The sequence below is a fragment of the Sinohyriopsis cumingii genome, chromosome 18 (assembly GCF_028554795.1).
Source record: "Sinohyriopsis cumingii isolate HCF-2022 chromosome 18, ASM2855479v2, whole genome shotgun sequence".
Taxonomy (NCBI): Eukaryota; Metazoa; Mollusca; class Bivalvia; order Unionida; family Unionidae; genus Sinohyriopsis; species Sinohyriopsis cumingii.
Window position 1 is genome coordinate 20,922,410 of NC_142978.1, and position 26,977 is coordinate 20,949,386.

Below are 26,977 nucleotides of genomic sequence, written 5' to 3' on the forward strand. Positions count from 1 at the left end.
CAACCTGGTTTAGGAGTAGACCATCCAATTATATAATCCTATTAAAAAAGACTGGAAAGAAAAGGTGAAATAATCCCAAATTAGATTGCTACCATTATCAAAGCTAGGGCTTTGTACTTTATACACAGCAGAAACAGGAAGTAAAATATCTGCTTGCAAATGCAAACACTTCCACCCCTACAGCATAAATGGATATTTTCCAAAGTTAGTGACAATCTCTAGTTACACCACATGATTTAATGTAGCTATCTTAACAGTAGTACAGTATCAAATAACACATTAACATCAAGTGATGATCGAAGATGAGGTATCCATTTTATGAAAACAAAATCATAATTATCATTTTTGCAGCTATTTAATGACTTCAAAACTTGAAAAAAAAGACTAAAATATATATTGTTTGGACTTACCGAGGTAAGATGAAGCTGGAGAGGACATATGCCTCTGACAGGACAAATATCCAACAGCAGTTCATAATTTTTCCAGACCTCTGGTATGTATGTAATGTACTTCATTTAATGGTACATCAGCATACTCCCAGACATACAGTGTTGAACAAAGGCTAGCCACCACAAGCAGTAAGAGCAAGAACTGTGCCAAAATCACCAGGAAGACACACCCCCCAAACCATTAGCCAAAAAGCACAGTGTGACAAAACACAAATGGCAAAATTTTGCAAAAATTCCCCCCCTCCAACACACATAGCAAAAACAAAGGCAAAACAGGTTAAAACAAATTCCCCAAATACAAGGGCAATGCATTTCTATACAAACCATGCTCCCTTAAATAGACCAAGATCTCAGTTGGAATGTTTCTGCCATTAGTGACCTCTAACAACATGAAGGATGCGGCATCTGACCTATTTGATATGTACTTCCTGCAAAGGGATATAAGGGCATTCAAACTGAGTAATCTCAAACACTGCCTAATCTGGCCTATCATTGGTCACTTGCCTAATCTGGCCAGTCATTGGTCACTTGCCTAATCTGGCCTATCACTGGTCACCTGCCTAATCTGGCCAGTCATTGGTCACTTGCCTAATCTGGCCTGTCATTGGTCACTAGCCTAATCTGGCCAGTCACTGGTCACTTGCCTAATCTGGCCAGTCATTGGTCACTTGCCTAATCTGGCCAGTCATTGGTCACTTGCCTAATCTGGCCAGTCATTGGTCACTTGCCAAATATGGCCTGTCATTCATCATATCCATGGTCAGATTTTACAGCTGCCATTTTCAAATATCTCACTACAGAGAATTTTGAAAAGAAAGACCTTCCAGTGACACTTACCACCTGATAAGCTGGTAAGCAACTTTTCTGCTGGATTAAAAAGCTTAGAGTAAGCAACAAAACATGCTACATACATTTAAGGTTTATTAGGTAAGATATGTAAAATAAAATCTATATAACAATGGACCACGAATGGATCTTTTCTCAGCAAAACTCCTTCGTTTGAAAACTACCAAGCTGGTACTTGCACATAGTTACATGTACTTCTCATGCAGAGATATCCATCACAACTGTGACTTTTAACTTAATCACAAGCCCAATCAGCACAGAATTTTCCTGCACAAACTAATCATCAGCAAGGCCTATCATCAACGGACAAATATTCATGAGCCTTTCCTAATATGGTGGAGATACTGTAGGATAACTATAGCATACCTATAGTATTAAAAATTTACCTGATGGCCATACATACAAAATTAATTTAGTCCTGTATATTTCAGAAATGTTTTTTTCTTCACATTTAACAATTTGCATGGAAGAAACAAACATTGTGGTGTATAGAGCACTAACTTTATTCTAGACCTTTTCTAACTTATGTACTTTTATAGTACTTGTAAAAACGAACCGTGAAATTATATGTTCCAATCGTGTTCGGAGACCAAGATAATATTAGATTTTATTTCTGTGTTATTTCTATTATAATAAGAAAGACATGTGCCATGTATTGCCTGAAAGTGTCCCACAATTACAAATAATTACCAAATTTGATCATAATTTAAGACCTTGAAAATGTACAATTGCTATTTATTCCTTTAATATGAACTTTAAAAACTAAATTTGTTGCCTAAAAAAATGTTCTACTTGCCTGAACTAAAGTATTTTGGTGTGGGACATACCAAATGCAAAAGGAATATGCCAGGGTATGTGGTAGAGACCATCACATTACCAAAAACAATAGAGATCACATGACGTCATGATTAATGAATACTTTACACTGTAACCTTGAATACTATGCCTGCCAGGCTTTCTCTATGAAATAGTTATTCCTGAGCAAAAAAACTTTATTTAAACCATCAATGAGATACTAAAACTACAAATGGAAAAAAAAGAACACAAGTTCAGAAAATATGCTGGGTGAATGGAGGGGGAAGATAGAGATAATGTTTTGGGATCAGGCAGTTTTTTGATATAGATGAAACATGTACAAAAATGTGGGTTGCAAAAAGTTGCTCGAAATTAGGTAATAGTCTAAATGATGTACTGTAATTCTTACACTCGAAATTAGGTAATAGTCTAAATGATGTACTGTAATTCTTACACTCGAAATTAGGTAATAGTCTAAATGATGTACTGTAATTCTTACACTCTTATCAAACAGGTTATCCTTAACCCACATATCTGTCTCTATTAAGTTTACCACACCAAACATTAAAAATGTTATTTTCCATGCTTTCTGTGAAAACTCAAAGTTTCAAAGATTTAATTTCTTTCTCTTTGAGAATAGTATTACAAACTATCAACATGTTTTCTCACAGTATGCCAAGATCATATATGAAAATGATTGGTACAAGTTACTTCCACGTACCCTCCAGAAAAAAAGATAAATAATCATGCAAATAGTTCAATAATTTTTCAGTTATTTAAAGTTATTTGTATTATTGTCTATGCACCGTGTCAACTGGCTATCACCATTTTCTTTACATTAACTGAAGGTCAAACCTTTGTTGTCATTATTTCTTAATCCATGCTCAGCACCATACACATAACACTATCTGAGTTATCTCCCATGTATCAAACAGCATACATATTGCTTAGTTACAGATAGTAGGTAGGAAATATCTATCTTTTTTAAGAAGATGGTCCATCCTCATCAATAAATAAACACAGTTCAATTCAAGCCACGTACAGGTGACATACAGCCCTTGTTCCAGAGCACTGGGCCAAGCCCATCTGCCTGCATGCACCCTGTTGGATGAAAATCCACCTGCTGTCATATATCACAATGCTATCATCACCATGTATATATTTTTATGCTTATGAGAGGATGGAGAAGCTGTGAATAAGATATCTGTATGACAAACATTTCTTTATGTTATTTCACTGATTTATTTTCACACCCACCGACCCTCCAAATGCAAGTGAAAATCAGTAAATTTTCAACCTCATTACTGATGAATACTGACCAAAATCATGGAAATGACAAGCAATACACAAATATATATTAAAAAAATATAACAGAAAGGTGGACCATGCATGGTCTGATCTGCCAAATTACTTTTAGAAGTACAAAGCATGTACTTGCACAGAGTTTATCTCACTGGAGAACCACACATCAAGACTTATTACCTTAAACTTAATCTCAAACCCAAATGGCATAAGATGTTTCTGCACAAACTGCACAAGGCCTTCCAGAGGGAGGCATAAATACCTCCAGAGTGAGGCATAAAAGACACTGTTGCTAATAATAATGGAGATACTGAGATAACTATTCCATATCTTCTATTATGGTCGGTCATACAGAACTATTTAGTGCCAAATTATCATCAGCAGAACAATAATAATGGGAAAAGACCATTATCAGGTCTAATCATTTACCTAATTTTGAGCTGCCTTCTTCAACCCATAGGCAAAAAAAGACAGTGGATCTATACTCTGTTACTAGTTTAAAGTAATTATACATGGAAAAAGAAAATGGGCACCATCCTATAGCACAGAGTGATGGAAATGACTCCATTGCAGTGTAGATGCATTACATATGATGGTTAATTGTAAGGAGTATGTATACAAAAAATATCAAAGGAAATTAAATGCCAAAAACACAAGGTGATAACAGAATCCAATATGTATAATAACTATTTCCTTTAGACTTGAATACAATTTTGGAAAATTAGTACAATCACTTCTAATTCACTCAATTGATTTCTTCGTCATCTTAACACATTAACCCCTAGCGACGACTTAATGGGGCAGGAGGTAGTAGCCTACTGCCAAGCTCTGTAGCGTCGTGGTCATGCATGATACACTAAAGTGGGTGGTATTATAGAAAGGTAGACAGATGTACTCTACAATGATACCAAATGATCTGGAATATCTAGTTGCACTACAAAATACTGATAAAAAACCCTCATTTTTTTTACCCAACTGTTTTTTTAACCCAAAATTCGCCCTTGGTTGGAATCCGATTTTGTTTCCCTGATTTGAGACTTTTTGGTCTCAGATCTAAGGCAAACTGGTATGAACTGCAAACAGACAGATGAGCCTTTGCAAAAAGTAGTATAAGATGGGCATTTGGAATAAAGAGTGGTCTCCATACAAAAATAATGGCTCCCTTTAGCAAAAAAATTACATTTTTTAAAATAAAAAATCCAACTTTTACCCTTCTGCTCATGCACGAGTCAAATAGCTGTTTCTAACACCACTAGGCAGTATGTTATTGAAAGATGACTGGAGATTTGGTGTTTTCGAGTCTATTCAGAAATAGCTTTCAAAATGTGTTTACTACTCGATTTTCAGGCCAAAATGACAAAAAGCTCCAAGGGTTAATGTGTTAAAGGAAGGAGTGTACTACTGAAAAATTTGTTTTAAAATTATAGCTGTAAAAATTAACTACAGCAAAATGGCTGATATGTTATGATGTTCTGATCACATAACATGCCAAATAATCAGACAAGATGCAGTGTTTCCCTTTACCCTCATTTGTGTTTCAGAGACCCCCAAATTTTTAATTTGACCCCCAGTTTTGATACCAAGGTTTGGTTTTTACTCAGTCTGACCCCCAGAAGATTTTTGACTCTCACTCTTGCACCCCTAGGGGATACACTGAAGATGTCTAAAATTCATTTGTATAATTTTATGATCACCACAGAGTATTTTGATGCATTAATAAGTTCAACATTCCTATGATTTATTACTGAATTTTTCACAAATGGTTGTAAATATTTGTCTCTTTTACCCACAGGCTGAGGGTCAATCTGCTTTATGTCACTCTACATGTAAGCATACCAGGAAATGATAATATACTCTGGTTGTTATTGTGACAAACCTCTCCAACCAAACGCCAATATGAAACAAAATACAAAAGGTAAGGGGCCATCCATTTAGTATGTATGCAAAACCCTGGCAAAGCTTGACCCCTCCCCCCTCCCTGTACACATGCATACTTTTTTACACACACCCCCACCTGCGTACGTACACTTGAGGCCCCCTCAAATTCTATAGAATGACCTATATTTAATATTCTCAGTAAAGATCAAGGATTAATAATATTAAAGTGTTTAATAAAACAGATAGTCCACTGATGTTGAATGTGTGGCTGCATCAAAGAAATAAGCTGCGTAACTTTAAAAAGTTTGTCTAGTGTCTGCTAAAATTTAAACGCCAACTGAACCCAGTCGAACAGGTTAGGTATTAGACAAATTATTATCCAGGTTTAATGCTCCCCCCATTTTCTATGCGTACGTACATTATCAGTAGACACCATCACCCATATGCAAGCATATGCATTTGGGTTAACCCCACTCCCCCCTCCATGCATACATACTAAATGGACAGCCCATAAAGATGCTGAAAACTTTTTTTAATTCCAAATGCTAATATGTAAAAATTTCAAAATTTACCAATTCAAAATAAAATAAAGATACAATTTTTTTAAACTAAAAATTTATTTTAAAACATTTTGTTTGAATTATAAAATTTTAAAGAAAATTTCAAAAAAACCTCTCTCACCCATATCATAATACAAGACCAAACAAACTTACACAAACGTTAACATTGTTGATGACAACCATGTGAAACCTACACTTTGCTACATGCTGATGCAGGTGATCCAATATAAAATACTGCCTGGAAATGAACAGCTTATTATTCTAAGGCATAATAAGATGTCTTTCGAGAGGTGGGGGGAGATTAATTTAATTACCATAGTATCGTCTATTTTCATGGGTCTCAAGCTTCAATGTTTTGTACAATAAGGCCTTTGTGTGGGTACTTCAACGTTTTGTACAATAAGGCCTTTGTGTGGGTGCTTCGACGTTTTGTACAATAAGGCCTTTGTGTGGACACTTCAACGTTTTGTACGATATGGCCTTTGTGTGGGTACTTCAACGTTTTGTATGATAAGGCCTTTGTGTGGGTACTTCAACGTTTTGTACAATAAGGCTTTGTCTGGGTACTTCAATGTTTTGTACAATAAGGCCTTTGTGTGGGTACTTCAACGTTTTGTACAATAAGGCTTTGTCTGGGTACTTCAACGTTTTGTATGATAAGGCCTTTGTGTGGGTACTTCAACGTTTTGTACAATAAGGCTTTGTCTGGGTACTTCAATGTTTTGTACAATAAGGCCTTTGTGTGGGTACTTCAATGTTTTGTACAATAAGGCCTTTGCGTGGGTACTTCAACGTTCTGTACAAAGTAACTAGCATGATAAGTCAACATTTGATGTGTTCAGAGCCCATCAAAGTGTGATGATCCTAACCCAATTGAAAAACAATGAAATCATCACTTTGGTTGAGCTTACCTCGTGTACAAACCAACTTTAACCACTAGACTTTACCTCAAACATCACCAATCAAGTTGATTCATGCTGAATCGATAATTATGGCTCACATGCAATGCGAAGTACTGGACTTAATTTGTACCCACTGCTTTGAGAAAGCTGGACTTGTTTAGTTCAACAATTTCAGGATTATTTACTTGACAAACATTTGTGTATACCAGATAAAGGTGTCAACAAGTACCTGGGTACTTGGGTATCTGCCTGTTGATAATAACCTGGATAATAAAATGGGCAACTGGGTAAAAGCTAACAATTTAAATTTTAAAAAAATGTTTCCAATTTCAGATCCAAGACATCAGGAGAGAACACGACAGAATAGCGATTACAGTTTGAGGTTCATATTGTGGGGCAATTGGCTGTTGTGCATTTATTCATCATTAGACCTTCTTCTAATTTTCTTATTTTCTATTTATAGTAACTGTACATTAATCAGTTCCAAGAAAACAGAGGGCTTTCTTGAATGTGAAACCATGTGCCACAAATTCATTCTTTTTTATATAAACATACATAGCAGACCAGTCTAAATTATAAAAATTTTGCACCAGATATTACGAAAAACGGGCTTTACTGATGTGTCTTTTGGATGTTACACGATTGAAAAACATTACAGGAGATGGATTTTGTTAAACTTAAAAACATGTTGCATGCAGAAAAGGACAAATCATTAGCACTTTACAGCATTCACCATTTGTGGACTTTGCAACCTTTTGTGAAAGCTACTGTAGACATGAAGACTTGTGAAAGTTAGTGTCATGCATAAATAATTTACAAATTTGATTTGTGTTTTTACTCTTATCCTAACTACTACTCAACATGGATATAGCCAATTTGTGACAAGAATTTTAACTGCAGATCGAGGTAAGTAGCAAAAATAAATGTACATTTTTCAAACTTTTCTGTACTTATGGCATGTAAAATACAGATTGCTCTTTTAATGCTCAGATTACACTTTCTTGCCATTTATACTAGGAAATATTATGACTGGGAATTAGCACCTGGAAAAGGGATAGCAATGCAATAATGACGGTAATGTATTACTGAAGTCTCATTCCATATTATTCATTACCTGGAAAAGGGATTGCAATGCAATAATAATGGTAATGTATTACTCATTCCATATTATTCATTACCTGGAAAAGGGATTGCAATGCAATAATAACGGTAATGTATTACTCATTCCATATTATTCATTACCTTTTAGGAATGATTATCAAAGTATAACACATCTTCTTCTTTTCCCTCTTCGTGGTTTAGGGGGCTGCCTTAGCTCCTTTGGCTGTTGCCTGAAGCGAGAACAAAACTAAAAGTAGACACTTCCATACTATATAAATAAACTGACCAGGAAGATTATAATTAAAAGTGACCATTAGCTAACCATATCTAAGTCAATTTTTCTTTTATCCATTAACCTTCTTATCTATGAATCCAGGGGTGCAGGAATCTTTGTAACACAAGTCTCACTAGTGGGGCATAAAACATTTTTTCTATATACAATTACTACTATTAGTAATACAAACTAACTTTGGTAAAAAAAAAGAAATAAAAACTCCATAAGCAATGAGGAAAAGAAATGCCTAAAAGCCAGAAGTATCAAATTACATACTGATGTATAGACAAAACTATGTGTTTTGTTCCAAGCAATTTGGTTGAAATGCAGTGAAGCTTAGTCATGTTATACTGTAGACACCAAGGTAAGAGGATGGACAATCAGGGGCCATAACTCTGAGAAAGGTCAATCTGATTAAACTTCTGATCTAATTATAATAAGTAATAAGTAGAACTGACAGGTTCTAATGAAGGATCATGTTTTGATGATCCTGGGATTTCATGGTTCATTTCTTTTTGGTAAACTATTATAACCGAGTCTGATGTAAGGGGGTTTATGTTCTGAATGAAGTTTTTAACTTTCATAAATGTGAAAGCTGCAACATGATTAGTGAATTTAAAAGATAACTTCGTATTAATGTCCATCAGATCTCCTTTGTGTCGAAGATCGTAGTTTTAATCAGAATGTCTAATGCTAGAAATCAGAATCACTCAAGGTCTCATGCACTTCAAGCCACCTGTCCCTCATTATAATGCCATTTTGAGTATTGCTGTCATACACTATAATGCCTTTCAGTTTACATGACCATCACTAATGCCAATCAGTGTAATGCATCCCTCACTATGATATCATTCCAAGTACTGCCATGTCTCATTAAAATGACATTTTGCATAATGCTATCCTACACTATAATGCCATTCAGTTTTCTCATTTATCATTATAATGCCAATCAGTGTATTGCATCCCACACTATATCAAATGACAATACTTGTAAATGCCACTATTATAAGAAATAAATACCAGTTAAAAAAGACTTTTCAAGTGAAATTTTCACTTCAAATTTATTTTTAAATTCAGTTTCAATGTAATTATTGTAAATGCAATAGATACCATCTACTTTTCAAACATGAAAGAATCAATCAACTGCTACAGTGTTACAGTGATAACATATATGCTTACTGAACATCTATACTTGGTTTATTTTGACCATTGATGAGAACTAATGTTCCATTCACATGATGACACAAGCTATGAACAGATTAACTATCTTTGTCAACTACAATACTTGAAAGGTAAACTGGCAAATCAGTGGATTGTTCTTAAAAATTTGCACTGATGCATCTGAAAATAACTTACAAGCTCTAATAAAATGTAAACATTTGTATCCTTTCTCTGTGGTTTATTCTTTATCATTTCCTTTGATATGGACATAACATTCTGGGACTGTCTGACTGCCATGTGCTTACTGCTTTATTAGTACAAACAATATATTATTTTAGTCTCTACACATGCTGTCAACAAAAAATGCAAAAACACTGATCAGCTTAGCTCCGGTGTTTTACGAGTGTAATTTCTGCTGTGAAGCTTTAGTTCATTGCTTACACTGGATACAAGTTCTGATGTAAAAGGGGGGGCAACTCCAACTTACTGAAACATTAAGTTGTGAGCACTGCACATTGGCTTAACTGATACAAAAGGTTTCTCATATATTTATTGGCTTCAAAGGACTTGTTCAGATCTGATACAGCAAAACCTGTCAAAAAGACCACTGCAATCAGAAACCAACTGTCTTAAGAGACCAGGTTCTCAAAGCACAAACTGACTTATTTTAAAGTGCTACTACATGTAATGGAAGACCACCTGTCTTGAAAGGATAATATTTTGGAAGAAGGGTTAGTCTTTCAAGACATGTTCTACTGTATCCATAAATACTAAAATCCATTACATGAATATTTGTATAGGACAATGGAAATTATGATTCTCATGTATCAACAAAAGTTGTTAGCACCCACCCACACTCGCATTCACCCTGACTTATCAAAAACTACATCCGCCAGCAGAATTGCATGTAATATATACACACACATACAGATAATGAATATGTGCTACCATCTTGGCTCTGGCCATATGCCAGTGGTATTATTCAGATAATATGAACTTGTTACCCAGTCTCAAAAATTTTCTTCATGCACAAAAATTTGAATTTGAAACAGAATCAAGTCAATAATCCCACAGTACACTCATGCCATCTAGAAAATAAATTCAAGAGCTATTTCCATGGCAAAACCTCCATGTTTTTTTTTTATGATACTGCTCTACTCACCCACCCCTGACACTTTGATCCACAGCAATTGCAACCTTTTGTATGATTGAATTTTCACACACACACACCACCCTCTTATGTGTTCCCAAAATTATAACACTTGTGAAAATGGTTACCACATGAGTAACCTATGTCCCAAGTTTGGTTAATATCTAACCAGTAATCAGTGCTCTATAGAAACATTCTTTCAGACACAGGCATAGGGCAAAAACCTTCAAAACAAATTACTGACTCCTATTCCAGTTGCACCAAAATCATCCATTCCTAATATTTTCCCTGCATTAGCTTAACTGTCAAAACAACAAACAGAAACCAGTATATATGTTCTGACCCAGTGGCAATGAATGTGAGCAGGATCTGAATTGCCATAGCGGATCATTATTATTCATAAAGGACAACGGAATGTTAATCACAGGTAATCAATGAAATGTGGAAACAGAAATAGTATTCTTCTCCTTTATTCTGTACATAAAGCTAAGGCTTTGTATACAAGTGCGCATATAATATTCCTATTGGTGAAGGACATCTCAACTGGTGCTAAATATAATAGGTTACTGTTGTCTTTCCCGACAGTTTAAGATCAATCAACTGTGTTTTGTCACTCAAAGTTTTGTCATGCAAAATAAATCAATAAGGTAGATTTATTGCCTTTTTATTTTACAAGTCTGATGGGCAACTTGCTTGGAACAAGAGAGGAGCCAATCTAAAACCAAAGGTACCCTTGTAATTGAACTATTAATTATTGAGCACTCTGTCAGTTTAGTAACTGATGGATAGATACACAGATGGAAAATTGGATGGTATAACAGTATCCACAAGCTAAAACATTGGGATATGTACATGAGCTTCTGTCAATTATGCTGTTCAAAGAACACATGTGCTGCCTTTAAGAATATTTCCTACTGCAGCAATAATGATATCTAAATCAATGTGTCAACTAATTTACCTAATTACTCTAACAAGCGCATGGAATGCTAAATCTACATTGACTGGTGGATCTTTGGCACTTGCTTCTATGTACGGTACCTGGAAATGAAATGGAATATTTAGAAATATCACACACTCTCATAGGTTATAAGTTAGAACTATAATTAAGAATTTAAGAAATTGGGTCTTTAGTCCTGGTTTGAAACTAACTGCAATGTTTCTTATTTGTTTTTTTAATTTGATGGGATATTTTGCAAGAATTGCAAAACACACAAACTTGCAATTCCAGTCTTAATCTTCATGAAACTACTTATGCCTTTTTGAATGTATCAAATGGGTTAGTGATTGTGACTAAATTCAAGTACATTAAATGCTATGGCTCTAGACTGAGTGAGTACTCTCACAGCAAGTATCTTGTAAGTACATGTACTCTCATTTCAAAACAACACAGAACATGTGAAACTTATTGTAATGACAGCATAATTTACATAGATTGAATGTGCCATAACAGCATTTTGTCCTGATAGCATAATTTATATCAATCGACTGTACCATCACAACATTTTGTCCTGATAGCATAATTTACATAGACTGAATGTGCCATCACAACATTTTGTCCTGATAGCATAATTTACATAGACTGAATGTGCCATCACAACATTTTGTCCTGTTAGCATAATTTATACTGATTGAATGTGCCATCACAACATTTTGTCCTGTTAGCATAATTTATATTGACTGAATGTGCCATCACAAAATTTTGTCCTGTTAGCATAATTTATACTGATTGAATGAATGTGCCATCATAACATTTTGTCCTGTTAGCATAATTTATACTGATTGAATGTGCCATCACAACATTTTGTCCTGATAGCATAATTTATATTGACTGAATGTGCCATCACAACATTTTGTCCTGTTAGCATAATTTATACTGATTGAATGTGCCATCACAACATTTGGACCTGATAGCATAATTTATATTGACTGAATGTGCCATCACAACATTTGGTGCTGTTAGCATAATTTATACTGATTGAATGTGCCATCACAACATTTGGTCCTGATAGCATAATTTATACTGACTGAATGTGCCATCACAACATTTGGTCCTGTTAGCATAATTTATACTGATTGAATGTGCCATCACAACATTTGGTCCTGATAGCATAATTTATATTGACTGAATGTGCCATCACAACATTTGGTCCTGTTAGCATAATTCAGGGGTGGGAAACTACAGCCCGCGGCCCGCCAAGGGCTTTCATGTGACCCACCAAGGGTTTTCATGTGACCTAGGAACAAGTCATCATTTGCACTGACTCTGTTTATGTTACTCTGTTTATCAAATAAATGTGCTTCTTTTGAAGTTTCAGCTTAAGTTTTCAAATATTAACAACATATTAACAACTGAAAATTAATTATGATGTTATTTAGAAAAACCTTTTGTTTTTGCTACTTCGAATATTAATTATTTTACTTAATGAACTATGCGGTCTGCGACAAGGTGTAAATTTGTGTATGCGGCACTTGCACTGGAAAGTTTGCCCACCTCTGGCATAATTTATATTGACTGAATGTGCCATCACAACATATTGTCCTGATAGCATAATTTAAATAGATTGAATGTGCCATCACAACATATTGTCCTGATAGCATAATTTACATAGATTGAATGTGCCATCACAACATATTGTCCTGTTAGCATAATTTATACTGACTGAATGTGCCATCACAACATTTTGTCCTGATAGCATAATTTATATTGATTGAATGTGCCATCACAACATACTGTCCTGATAGCATAATTTACATAGATTGAATGTGCCATCACAACATATTGTCCTGATAGCATAATTTACATAGATTGAATGTGCCAACACAACATATTGTCCTGATAGCATAATTTACATTGATTGAATGTGCCATCACAACATATTGTCCTGATAGCATAATTTACATAGATTGAATGTGCCATCACAACATATTGTCCTGATAGCATAATTTACACAGATTGAATGTGCCATCACAACATATTGTCCTGATAGCATAATTTACATAGACTGAATGTGCCATCACAACATATTGTCCTGATAGCATAATTTACATAGATTGAATGTGCCATCACAACATATTGTCCTGATAGCATAATTCATACTGATTGAATGTGCCATCACAACATTGTGTCCTGTATCAAACTGTATGATTTTTAATAATCTGAAGGCATTTATAAATAATCAATTTGTTTGTGCATAAAATATGCAAGAAGATACATGGCTTACCTTGAGGTCTGAAAGTCAAAAGTACATTAGTCAAAACAGTCTTTTACATATATAGTGATAAACATTACAATACACAATATGTACATGTGTTATAATTACATTATACCATCTATGTATATGCAAGAAGATACATGGCTTATCTCATGATCTGAAAGTCATAAAGTATATTAGTCTAAACTGTCTACATATATAGTGATCAACATTTATTACATTATACCATATGTACATGTGTTATAATTACATTATACCATCTATGTATATGCAAGAAGATACATGGCTTATCTCATGATCTGAAAGTCATAAAGTATATTAGTCTAAACTGTCTACATATATAGCGATCAACATTTATTACATTATATCATATGTACATGTGTTACATTTATTACATTATACCATCTCTGTATATGCAAGAAGATACATGGCTTATCTCATGATCTGAAAGTCATAAAGTATATTAGTCTAAACTGTCTACATACATAGTGATAAACATTTATTACATTATACCATATGTACATGTGTTACATTTATTACATTATAGCATCTATGTACATACATTTATTATTTTATACAATCTATGTACGTGTGTTATATTTATTATATTATACAATCTATGTATATGTTGCATTTATTACATTATATAATCTTTGTATATGCATTTGTTACATTATACATTCTATGTACATGTATATATGTCATTGGATCTGTCAAAAACGAAATCTATGCCCTGATCAACACATTATCTCAAGTGATGTAACAGTCATGTCTCTTGCAATAGGTCAGAGATTATTAGGTAAAGCACATACCTAACATTTAAAAAATAGGCAGTATTAGAAATTATGTAAATGGCATCACATTCTCAATTTGGGGATCACTGCGTGGATCACAGACATGCTGATGTCATTAACTGAGGATTAGTTTCATAAATAATTAAATCAAAAGTTGTATCCTGTTTTAAGAAGAAAGGACTGGTTTGAATTATTTGCAAATACTGCTTAACTTCACTCTGCTTATAAAACAAACAACAACAAAAACTAGGACTACAAGTGAAGTGTGAAAGTGAAATGTGTGAGAGTAGATGGAATTAAAATCCTGATCCAAATGGTTGAATAGATTAAAAAAAATTGAAAAATAATAAAAAACCAAAATTATACCTTTCTTAGAATCATATATAATCAAAATGAAATTTGTTTTGAAAATAAAACCTAGCTCATTTTCAAAATAATTTCACCAAGGTAAGCATGTTTAATTACTTCTGTGCATGGTGGCCGACATCATGGTTAACAGAGTAAGGTTTTATGCATCCTGAAGACACTGGACAGATATATTATGGCATTACCATCAAATTAAATCAATAACTTAATATAAGAAATGATTATCTTCAGACTAACAAATCATTCACAAAATTAGAATTCTAGACCCATTGCAGGTGTGAATGTCCTTCCATTTTTCTGCATTTCGAAACTTTACCTACTGTTTCAGTACATGTAAATTACTCAATTCTACTAACACTTTGTAAAGAAAGTAATTTTTCTTCCATTATTTTTTCACAATAAACATGTTTCAGCAGCTTTATGTTAAGTAATGTTAAACTAGCACCGTATGGTCACTTTTACCTTGTACCTGTGAGCAGTACATGTACCTGGATATGTAGTATAACATCATGCCATCTTTTCTGTTAATGGTCTTGCACAAAATATGTTAGAATTTAGTTCCTGTTTATAGTAAATCTTCAATAAAATTCTGCTTATTCTTGATTCTTTTCGCTGAAATTGTTTCTTAAATTAAAAAATATATTTTCCCCTACATCCTCTGTCATGGTGCAAAGGGACATAACTATTACATCTTAGGAAATCTGGAGACTGATGTATTGGAAATTAGTTTTGCATTCTGTAATATCTGCCTTAAGCAATACCAAAGTTACATATGTAGGGAAAAGTTATCACAGCCCATATTATTTTATAAATACTAAAACTTGTACCACATACAATCAGTTCTGCTAATTCTTTAAGAAAAGCTGGATACTTACTGGTTCTTTCTGAAAAATGTATGAATGCCATTATGCATTTTGCACCTGGATTTTTTTACCAATTTGTAAAATGAGTCAAAGTAGGTCTGCAACTTGCTCACCTGGCTGATATCGACCTAATAGGTAAATGGAAGAGCAGTTTGCCAAGAAATCTGAGTCAGTAGGATGCTTTATTAAGAATTCATTCTAATGCTGTTGAGATCAATATAAGCGGAGACAACTAAATTCAGTTTCCATGGGATGTAATATCAATATCTGGTAACATCACCATACTTTCACCATGAGACTGACAAAGCATGCTTACATCCTGTGCATGATCTATCTAAAAGGAAACTTAAAAAATGCTGAAAATGATACAGCATGCTGTGCCAGGCAATGTTGAGAAATATTAACTTGCCAAATCTGCCAACCTTAAAAAGGACTTTCTCAGTCAATATTTTTCCACAAGTCAGATGAATTTTCATCAAGGTGTAATAAAATATCATTGATATTGCCAAGTTTAAAAACAATCATTTAAAAAGTTCAGAAATGTAATCAGAGATGTTTGTTGTTGTGATGAAGTGACAGTAAACATTATGCTTAACCACAAATTTTGTAAGGTACACTTAGGCCTTAATTACCTCTAGCATTGTGTAAGGTACACTTAGGCCTTAATTACCTCTAGCATTGTGTAAGGTACACTTAGGCCTTAATTACCTCTAGCATTGTGTAAGGTACACTTAGGCCTTAATTACCTCTAGCATTGTGTAAGGTACACTTAGGCCTTAATTACCTCTAGCATTGTGTAAGGTACACTTAGGCCTTAATTACCTCTAGCATTGTGTAAGGTACTCTTAGGCCTTAATTACCTCTAGCATTGTGTAAGGTACTCTTAGGCCTTAATTACCTCTAGCATTGTGTAAGGTACTCTTAGGCCTTAATTACCTCTAGCATTGTGTAAGGTACACTTAGGCCTTAATTACCTCTAGCATTGTGTAAGGTACACTTAGGCCTTAATTACCTCTAGCATTGTGTAAGGTACTCTTAGGCCTTAATTACCTCTAGCATTGTGTAAGGTACACTTAGGCCTTAATTACCTCTAGCATTGTTTCACAAACTTCAGTTCCAAATCCTATGGAGCACAATGATCATCTTGATGTAATCCTTGGCTCCCCCCACCCCAATTTCAAGTGACAATGGCAATCATTTCTCCCACCATGAGACATACTCAATTCGACACATGATGTCCGATAAACATAACCATTGCCCTCCAGGTCATTTCCCCCAAGAATTCTGAACATCCCTTTTTATTCAACTCTGTTGACTATTTAAAGTTTTTAAATGGCTTTTTGTCCCTTTTGTTTTGAAAATGTATCACATGTCAGATGCCATTTAAAATAATTATGTAAGCATAAAACCCAGACTGAATCAAACATGGAATAGCCAGTATCAGAATTTTAATGAAACAAACATATTTCCATTATTTTTGAAATATTCCCAGAGTCAATATTTTAATGGTCATTTCTGTAAGACTTATGGTAAAATCACATGGTTTGGCAGGTCTGCCTTGCAGGTATCCGCTAAAACATTCCCACTCTGCAAGATATTCCCATTTACATCCAGTAGGACTGGATACCAAAGTAAAAAATAAGGACTTGGAGAAAAAAAATAAGGATCCATGTTTGCAACCATATATTTATAAAGGAATTTACATCTCCACTATCTTATAATATTTACTTAACTTAAAGATGAATGCTACTGATACTGATATTTTGTGTTAATTCAATTAACACTATAAATATCAGCATAAAAGACATAAATGGAAAATTTATAGATTTTCACAGTATGATTATAGTGTATTCTTCACAGAATTTGTGCATCCCTTTTGCTCTCTTTGCACAGCCATCATGAATCAAAATGTATCTTAAATATTGTTTTGCCTTGTTTTTAAATTTGGATTTTTAGGCAAAACAGGCATGAAATCAGGATTTCTGGATTTTAAAAAAATTTGGGATCAACCCAAGTAAATTGGCATAAGGGCAGGTCTGGGTTCATATCATCTCCTGCATAAAATTTACCCAAACATAGGCTTCACCTGCAACAAAATCAATGTCAATTTTGCTTTCCAGTAATTATTTCCAGCCAGTCTAATATCTTCATTCTTTTAAATATGGGGGGCACCAAGTGGTCTAAAGCGCTCACCATTCAGGATCACTGCCATCTCACCATGGTCTCCATGGGTTCAAGTCTTAGGCTCGGCTAATGTTGGTACATGAGAAAGCTTGCCAGTAGCTTTCATGGATCGGTGGTTCATCCCAGGGTTATCCCTCCACCAATTATACTGGCCGCCATGTGTAACCTATCTTGTGCTGAAAAATGGTGTTAAACCCTACAACAACAACAACTTTTAAATATGATATTTAATATACAGTACCACCACACACAGGCTGGTTCTGTGGCTCATAATTAGGTGCCTATGATCCATAATAATATATTATTCTATAATTATTATTGACAGTCAATACATTTTCCCCTGAAACCTCTGCAAAGCATATACCAATCCGTCATATGAGTTTAACTGGCCAACTCATGAATCAGCTTGCAATGCAGGGGCAGGAGCGACTAACATTTATCTTACAGAAGATACCCCAAAAAGGCCCCTACAGAAGATCCCACAAAAAGGCCCCTATTTGCTGAATGTAAATAAAGTCATGATTAATATTGGCAAATGCAAGCCTGACAGCACTGCTCATTCTGAAAATGATATTTACTGGTTATCAAAATAATGGAATTTTAAGTTTTTAATACAAAATATTGCATAGTATGTTAAATTTTCTTTTAAAAAATCCTCAATACAGTATGAAGATATATGGGTATCATGACATTTAAATTAATGAACATGTTTTGAATGCCTACTGGTGGCAACACTTTAAGAAAAAATAATAATTAAATAAGTCTTGTAAAGTGTAATTGGTCTTCTAGTATCTTTTAATTAGGTTTTAGTGGAAGCATCATCAATGTCCAAAAGCAAATTAGCATCATCTGTATAAATCATGTTGAGCAAGTTGTATAGAATATCCAATTTGTTTTTAATCATAGCCATATTCGATGGATGGGCATCGTTTGTATCAACCTATAGGCACTTCCTGCCTGGATGCTCACTGCCAAGCTGGGTTGAAATTTCTACAGTTCTTTCTACAAGAAGTTTAAAATAGCAAATGTTGATGGACGAAGCATGACAGATAATGCACAATGGATGCAGGTCCATACCATAAGCTCACATGGCCTTATGGTAAGGGAAGCTAATAATCACAACCAAACTTAACTAATTTTCATTATTCCTTACACACATTACATATGAAAAGGAGTAGAATAAGATCGATTTTATACAGTGGAATCAAATTTTCTGTTCATCTATTTTCACAGTTATTTTACATATCAAACGTGCAAGGGGAAGCAAGTTCACCTCTTTCCACCTTCAGTTATAAGTGTATACAATATACTAACAGGTACAGATGTTAAAATAGCATCTTAACCCCAAAAAGCCTCACTTGTTTACAGTCAACACTTAGATACTGGCTTTATTACCCAAAACACTGCCTTCATTGGTCTCCAATGCAGTCATAACTGTGGAGCAAAAACCTGTAGGTTTGTTCTACATATGTACTTGAATAGCTATATAAGCATGAATTAGACATTGTGCCTAAAACCAGAAACTTATTATTTGTTTATACAACCAACTATATAGACAAGAAAAATCGTGATTTGTACTAGTATAGCTGTTTCATCCTGACATCAGTGGAAATAGCCAATTCTATCTACAAAAGCCCTTAGACTCAACAGTACCTTGCTTGTATGATATGCTATTTGAGTGAACAGCTATAGTGTACCTCTTGTATGCAGCTTGTGAGAGTTTTTCCCAAGTGACATTTTGTTTTACTTAAATTCCATTAAGTATCACATTTACAGTGATATTTGTTAAAAGTATGATAAAGAATGGAAACTGGGTCCATTATTTTTGGAAAAGGGAGAAAAAAAGCCCTGATATGTGCCTAGTGTGACACATATGCCAATGCCAATATAATGTGGGTGAAGGGTAAAGTTCAAAGTCAAAGAGGGCCATAGCTGAAACATTTGTTCAAAAAGAGTGACAATCAAACTTGACCTATATCTTTTAAATGTAAAGCCTCATATTATGTTTAGTTTTAAGACCTTTTTTGTACTAAGGACCTTAAATACCCTATAATTAGGTACAGACCTCAGTCAAGTTTAATTAAAATATACGATGGGCTTTAAAAGTGACAACTTGGATAAGGAAACAGGAAACTGAGTTGCATTATCTCACCTTGATCTTGAGGTCAAGGCATATGACTTAGGACACAAGAAATGTCAAATGAACATAATGAACAGGCCAAAGTTTAAAAAAAAGTCTCAATGGTTGTAGAGTTATAGCTGCAAATTGACTGATATCATCAACATATTTATCTTTGTCTTGGGCTGTCACATGTACTGATCACGATTTATACTGTTTAATTTTTCAACATCTTCCGTGGTTCAAAAGTTATACTCCAGGCAAAGAGTTAAATCTTCCCTTGTTGTGACCTTCAACTTGAGGCCAAGGGCATAGCTATAGAATGCAACATACTTTCTATACATTACATGACTATGGTATATGACACACCTGCTATACCATACACAACTGACTCAAATGTCATTAAAATATCATCAGTGGTTATATTCTATAAAAGGATGTAAATCACAGAATTACATTTTGTATTACCCTGACCCTGACTTTGAAGAAGGGGGACGGGGCTAAAGAATGCAATTCACTACCTAGCCAAAACATATACTTGAAAAAAGATTCATTAAAATGTATTCAGCGGTTTAGAAGTTATACTACAAACATGAATACCAGTCAAAGAATCACATTTTCGATTGACCTTGAGACAGGGGACCTGACACAACATCTAGTCATGATGTAGACTTTGGCTATTTGCATGAAATCCTTCCAACAATTACAATGATATGGACCAGAGAAGCAACTGCAAATGGATGGAAAAGCAGACAGATTGACAACACCACAACATAATATGCCCAACACAAGCCAGCAATTATAAATTCTTCCTCTATTAAACAGACTTCTCATAGCAGTTAAACTTGTTCATCCCCTAAAGTGGCATGTAAATAGATCCTGCACCTCATATAAAATTTAAATCAGTTTAGAGTCTGACTTACCCTCAGACTCCTCGCAAGTTCTTTCCCCTGATCCTCAGTTACCTTCCTTTGCTGGACAAGATCAATCTTGTTGGCTACCATTAACATTGGGTAATTGTCCCTGGGGAAAATAAAAATAAAAACTATTAGTTTCATAAAGATTATTTTGAATTATGGCTGACTGAAAAGGTCACACTCCCTCACTGTTTAGACCTTGGACCAAAATCACAAACACAGAAAACTGGCAATAATGTTTTGAGTGAAAGCTCTGCATTGACTATTGCTTAATGTACATTATATACCTGCTTATAAGTCAAGTCCAACTGCAAACTGCACAGACCCAGATCTGTCAGTGCACAATGTGCTGGTAGGTCTAGGTCCATGCAGTTTATTTGGAGTATTCAGTAGAACAAAAGATGCAGACCTTGATCTGCCAGCATATTGTGCAATAAAAGATCTGGGTCTATCTTGTTTGCTGTTGGATTTGACATATAGGAAGCTAGGATATATACTTTATATACACACATATGCATACATATATAGTATTTCCTGAACCCACTTGATGGAGACTGTTTGTCTTTGAGATGACTCATTATAAAAGAAAGCTAAAGATGATTTGCTCTGAAGTGCTCATTCATCCTTAGGTCCTGGGGTCATGGTCAAAGACACAATATTTGCACTAGGTTTTGATACAAGCTTCAATTGCTGACATTTTTATACCTCCTTAGATTGGGCTTCTTTGTGGCTTTCACGTCATTTTTCAGCGCAAGACAAGCTATACATGGCAGCCAGTTTATTTGGTGCAGGAAGAACCCGGGACAATCCCAGAAAGAATTCTGACCCAGGCGAAGCTACTGGATGAGCTTTCTCACATATCCACATTGGCTGAGCCAAGACATTAACCTAAGTGGATAAAGGTGAGGTGTCAGAGAACTGTAAAGATGAGTGCTTCGGAAGTCTGGACCACCTGGGGCACTGAGCATGGACTTGACATACAATCCCTTGGACTGGCCATCTTGATGTGCTTAATATCCAGCCCTGACAAATCATGAGATTCATGATTGAGAGAAAAGATTTCAAATGGATCAAAATGAGAAAATAATCACACCACAGGATAAAGTTAAAGAAAGAACAAACATATAACTTATATATATATATATATATATATATATATATATATATATATATATATATATATATACATAAAAACACATATATACATATACACACACCTATATACATATATGTATAACATATGCAGTCAGTGTAAATAGTGTTAATATACTATATAAATGCATTTCCAAAAGAGCATGATTTAAACTGTACAATCAAACTTGCTCTAAGATACCTCTGTAAGATCTCCAACTTTATAAGACTGCCATATTTTTCAAGCTGGATCATTTTATATTCTGTACAAAACTCAAGTTATTAGTCATGTGTGCATTTTCAACGGCTTCACTTACTACAATAGCATGAACAATGCCTTACACAAATAAACACGCAAACCAGCAGACATAACTCATGTAAAGGATGTCAAGGCATGATGTAAATCCAACTCTCAATTAAGGTCTCATCAAAGCTAAATGCAAGATGACTCAATGTCTCATCAGAGCTACATGCTAGCTACTCAAGGTCTCATCAAAGCTACATGCCAGCTGACTCAAGGTCTCATCAAAGCTACATGAAAGCTGACTCAAAGGCTAATCAAAGCTATATGCCAGCTGACTCAAGGGCTCATCAAAGCTACATGCCAGCTGACGCAAAGGCTCCTCAAAGCTACATGCTTGCTGACTCAAGGGCTCATCAAAGCTACATGCCACTGACTCAAAGGCTCATCAAATCTATGTGCTAGCTGACTCAAGGCTCATCAAAGCTACATGCTAGCTGATTCAAAGGCTCATCAAAGTTACATGCCAGCTGACTCAAAGGCTCATCAAAGCTAAATGCCAGCTCAATTAAGGTCTTATCAAAGCTACATGCCAGCTCAATTAAGGTCTCATCAAAGCTAAATGCCAGTTGACTCCAGGGCTCATCAAAGCTACATGCCAGTTCAATTAAAGTCTCATCAAAGCTACATGCCAGATGACTCAAGGGCTCATCAAAGCTAGATGTCAGCTGACTCAAGGTCTCATCAACGCTACATGCCTGCTGACTCAAGGGCTCCACAAAGCTACATGCCAGCTGACTCAGTGGCTCCTCAAAGCTGCATACCAGCTGATTCAATGGCTCCTCAAAGCTGCATAACAGCTGACTCAAGGTCTCCTCAAAGCTGCATACCAGCTGACTCAAGGTCTCCTCAAAAATGCATACAAGTTGACTCAAGGGCTCATCAAAGCTACATGCCAGCTGACTCAAGGGCTCCTCAAAGCTGCATACCAGCTGACTCAAGGGCTCCTCAAAGCTGCATACCAGCTGACTCAAGGTCTCCTCAAAGCTGCATACCAGTTGACTCAAGGTCTCTTCAAAGCTACATACCAACTGACTCAAGGTCTCCTCAAAGCCTCATGCCAGCCGACTCAAGGTCTCCTCAAAGCTGCATACCAGATGACCCAAGGGCTCCTCAAAGCTGCATACCTGATAACTCAAGGGCTCCTCAAAGCTGCATACCAGATGACTCAAGGGCTCCTCAAAGCTGCATACCAGATAACTCAAGGTCTCCTCAAAGCTGCATACCACATGACTTGAGGGCTCCTCAAAACTGCATACCAGATGACTCGAGAGCTCCTCAAAGCTACACACCAGATTTAGTTGAAATCAAACAAAATGTTGCTAATGTTATGCTGCATAAGCCAAAGAAAAAGAGGATGAACAATCAGGGGACATAACTCCTGCAAATAACATGGAAAGCTGAAAATCTGATACATTTAAGGTCTCATTAATATAAAGCTGCAAGCCATATTTGATTGATGTGTAACTTTAGAAAAAGAAGCTAAATTGTGGAAAGTAAAGTTAGGCAGATAAGCAATCAGGGACCATAACTCCTCCAAATGATGAGAGGGCTGGAAATAAATCTATTATGAGGTCTCATGAGTACAAAGCTGCATATGATATCAAATCTGGTCCAATCCAAAAATTTCCAGTAAAGTCATCTTGCAGAAATCATTTTGTAGATGGATGGACATACAGCCAGATGGATGATTTTCTTGGTGTTGTGGGGTTTAACACCATTTTTCAGCATATGCTAGTCTATACATGGCAGCTTGAATATTTGATGGAGGAAGAATCTGGAAAAGAACTACCAATACATGGGAAGCTACTGCCAAGCTTAGTCACATACCCATATTGGTCAAGCCAAGACTCAAACTTGCTCAGAGACAAGTGACTGATTAGGGAGTCATCTATAAAGGTAAGTGGCCTGGACCACATTAAACCCAACCCCCCACAATGGATGAACAGATGGACATAATGATTATTTCCAGGTTTGGCCCCTCCCAGGGTGCCTCTTATACAGTTGTAAACATGTTACTAAATTTATCCTGTGATGAGCCTAAGCTTGATGATATGCCCACACTTCATTTCAACAAAAGTCTGGTAAATATTTTCAAAGAATACCACAGTCTACTTTATGGCAAGTTTATCTGACTGACCCTTATGATTTATCAGAGGAGAAATACTGTAATAATCTATTTCTATAAACTTTACAGGTTTATGATACTGACAGGTGTTGTACACAACATATATGCTGCAAATATTTGCTTATAAGTTGGCTACAACAGCAAACTGCATAGACCCAGATCTGCAATAGTATAATGTGCCAACAGATCTGGATCTATGGAGTTTGCTAGGACTAACCAGCAGAACAAAATCCACAGACCCTCATGTGCTGGTGCATTATGCAACAGCAAATCATGGTCTATATTGTTTGTATCTGGACTCGAGTTGCAAGCATGCATGTATGTTAGTCAGTTAAAAGTTTTTTTTTCAATCTGAAGTACAAGTTAGAATCCAATTATGCAAAGTACTTTCAATAGCATCAATGATGATAATGCCTAAGGTAGTGGAAACCAGAGAAATAGATAGCATGAATGATGATAATGCCTAAGGTAGTGGAAACCAGAGAAATAGATAGCATGAATGATGGTAATGCCAAAGGCAGTACAAACCAGAGAAATGGCATGAATGATGATAATGCCTAAGGAAGTGGAAACCAGAAAAATAGACAGCATGAATGATAATGCCTAAGGTAGTGGAAACCAGAGAAAAAGATAGCATGAATGATGACAATGCCTAAGGTAGTGGAAACCAGAGATATTGACAGCATGAATGATGATAATGCCTATGGTAGTGGAAACCAGAGAAATAGATAGCATGACTGATGATAATGCCTAAGGTAGTGGAAACCAGAGAAATGCCAACACTGGCTAAGTAACAACCTATATCAATCTTTGTCTTCTGTTGGCTCCAGGACTCCAAACCCTGGGAAAAGTGACAACTAAGATAATACACATGCTACCCACACCCAATGCTATCCTTACAAGCACAGTTCTATTATCTATAATTTAGATCTCTCTGAAATTATTTGTACCAGTATGTATTCTGCACATGCAAGCTAGTTCAGACATTTTATTCCAGCCCCAAGTATTACTATATGTTGCTTAAAACGAGAAGTGGTTACAGTATTTTTATAAGCCCATGGGCAGCCTCTCTTGTAAACTGCTAGAAAAGTAATAAGTGGCTACAGTATTTGTATAAGCCCATGGGCAGCCTCCCTTGTAAACTGCTAGAAAAGTAATAAGTGGTTACAGTATTTGTATAAGCCCATGGGCAGCCTGCCTTGTAAACTGCTAGAAAAGTAATAAGTGGTTACAGTATTTGTATAAGCCCATGGGCAGCCTGCCTTGTAAACTGCTAGAAAAGTAATAAGTGGTTACAGTATTTGTATAAGCCCATGGGCAGCCTGCCTTGTAAACTGCTAGAAAAGTAATAAGTGGTTACAGTATTTCTATAAGCCCATGGGCAGCCTGCCTTGTAAACTGCTAGAAAAGTAAGAAGTGGGTTTATTACTGGAAAGGATTTCTTTAATGAGAATGGAAATTTTGCCATAATTTTGTTGAAGCAGGTAATGGGCTCATCATCAAGTGTGTCTTTATTGTAGGAGTGGTATTTATACTTACCAAACATCTCTATATGAAGCAAATAAAAAGATATAAAGGGTTAAATCAAAGTTGACTACAAAACTCCCTCATTTAGCATGCCCAGACAATCCACATACCTGCTTATAATCCAGACTCAGGTGCAGATCTGACTTATTTCATACCAAAAAAAAAGGCAAAATAGGCTCTTAATTGCTTAATGTAATAAAACCAAGATCCAATTTGTAAACAGATAAATGAAAGCTTGATATACTGTTCATTATACTACTAAACACTGCAGTTAGAGCATACAAATTTTGAATTTTCATATTAGCAAAAAATTGTTATCAATAAATAATAAAATATACAACAAAATATCAATGGTGGTTAATTCCTACTGGAGTCAACACTATTAAAATAAATACCAATTAAATAAGTCCAGTCAAGTGAAATTCACTATAACAGTCATACCTGTAATATGTCCTGTTCTATTCAAATCTGAAATGATTTGACTGTCAGTGATCTGTCTGCAAACAGCTGTTTAAGAATCCCATTACTGGTAAGTCATTACTCAGGTGATAATCTGGATTTAATCTGTAACTTGCCTGATAGAAGCTAATTAACCAATTACTTGTCTCTAGGTGATTACAACACATGAAAGGTGCCAACACAACAGTGACATTCAGGCCTAGATCAGCCTACTTTATTTAAAATTTCAAACCAAAGACATCTACAAAATTTTTGATGGATTTTGCTACAATGGTTCAGGTGTATAATTCTAGCCATGAAGCTATAGTTCGTTTGTGCATTCATACAATGCATGCTTATGATTTCATACTTAGAGGGAGGCAACTCAAACTTTAATGATAAACAAATATGTGCGTAATGCATGTCAACTTGATGTATATAAAAAGTATGTCATATTTTTACTAACTTCAATGGACTTCTGACATAATATCCAATATTTTAAAAAAATACATTTATAGAGAATTTGTATAAGACAGAAGAGATTATAGTTTTCATGTATCAATCAATGATGCTTGACTC

At 35.2% G+C, this 26,977-nt stretch overlaps 1 protein-coding gene across 1 annotated transcript in view; it reads right to left on the reverse strand.

The window, feature by feature from the left end:
• The window catches only part of LOC149776191 (ras-related protein M-Ras-like), a 67,276-nt gene that overhangs the window by 20,252 nt on the left and 20,047 nt on the right, over positions 1-26,977 (reverse strand). Inside the window, exons 3-5 of the mRNA XM_089942511.1 lie at positions 20,880-20,979; positions 11,377-11,456; positions 7,975-8,063 (exon numbers count right to left, since the gene is read on the reverse strand). Coding sequence (XP_089798637.1) covers positions 7,991-8,063; positions 11,377-11,456; positions 20,880-20,979 — 253 coding nt within the window. The 3' untranslated portion in view covers positions 7,975-7,990. The remainder of the gene's footprint in view (positions 1-7,974; positions 8,064-11,376; positions 11,457-20,879; positions 20,980-26,977) is intronic.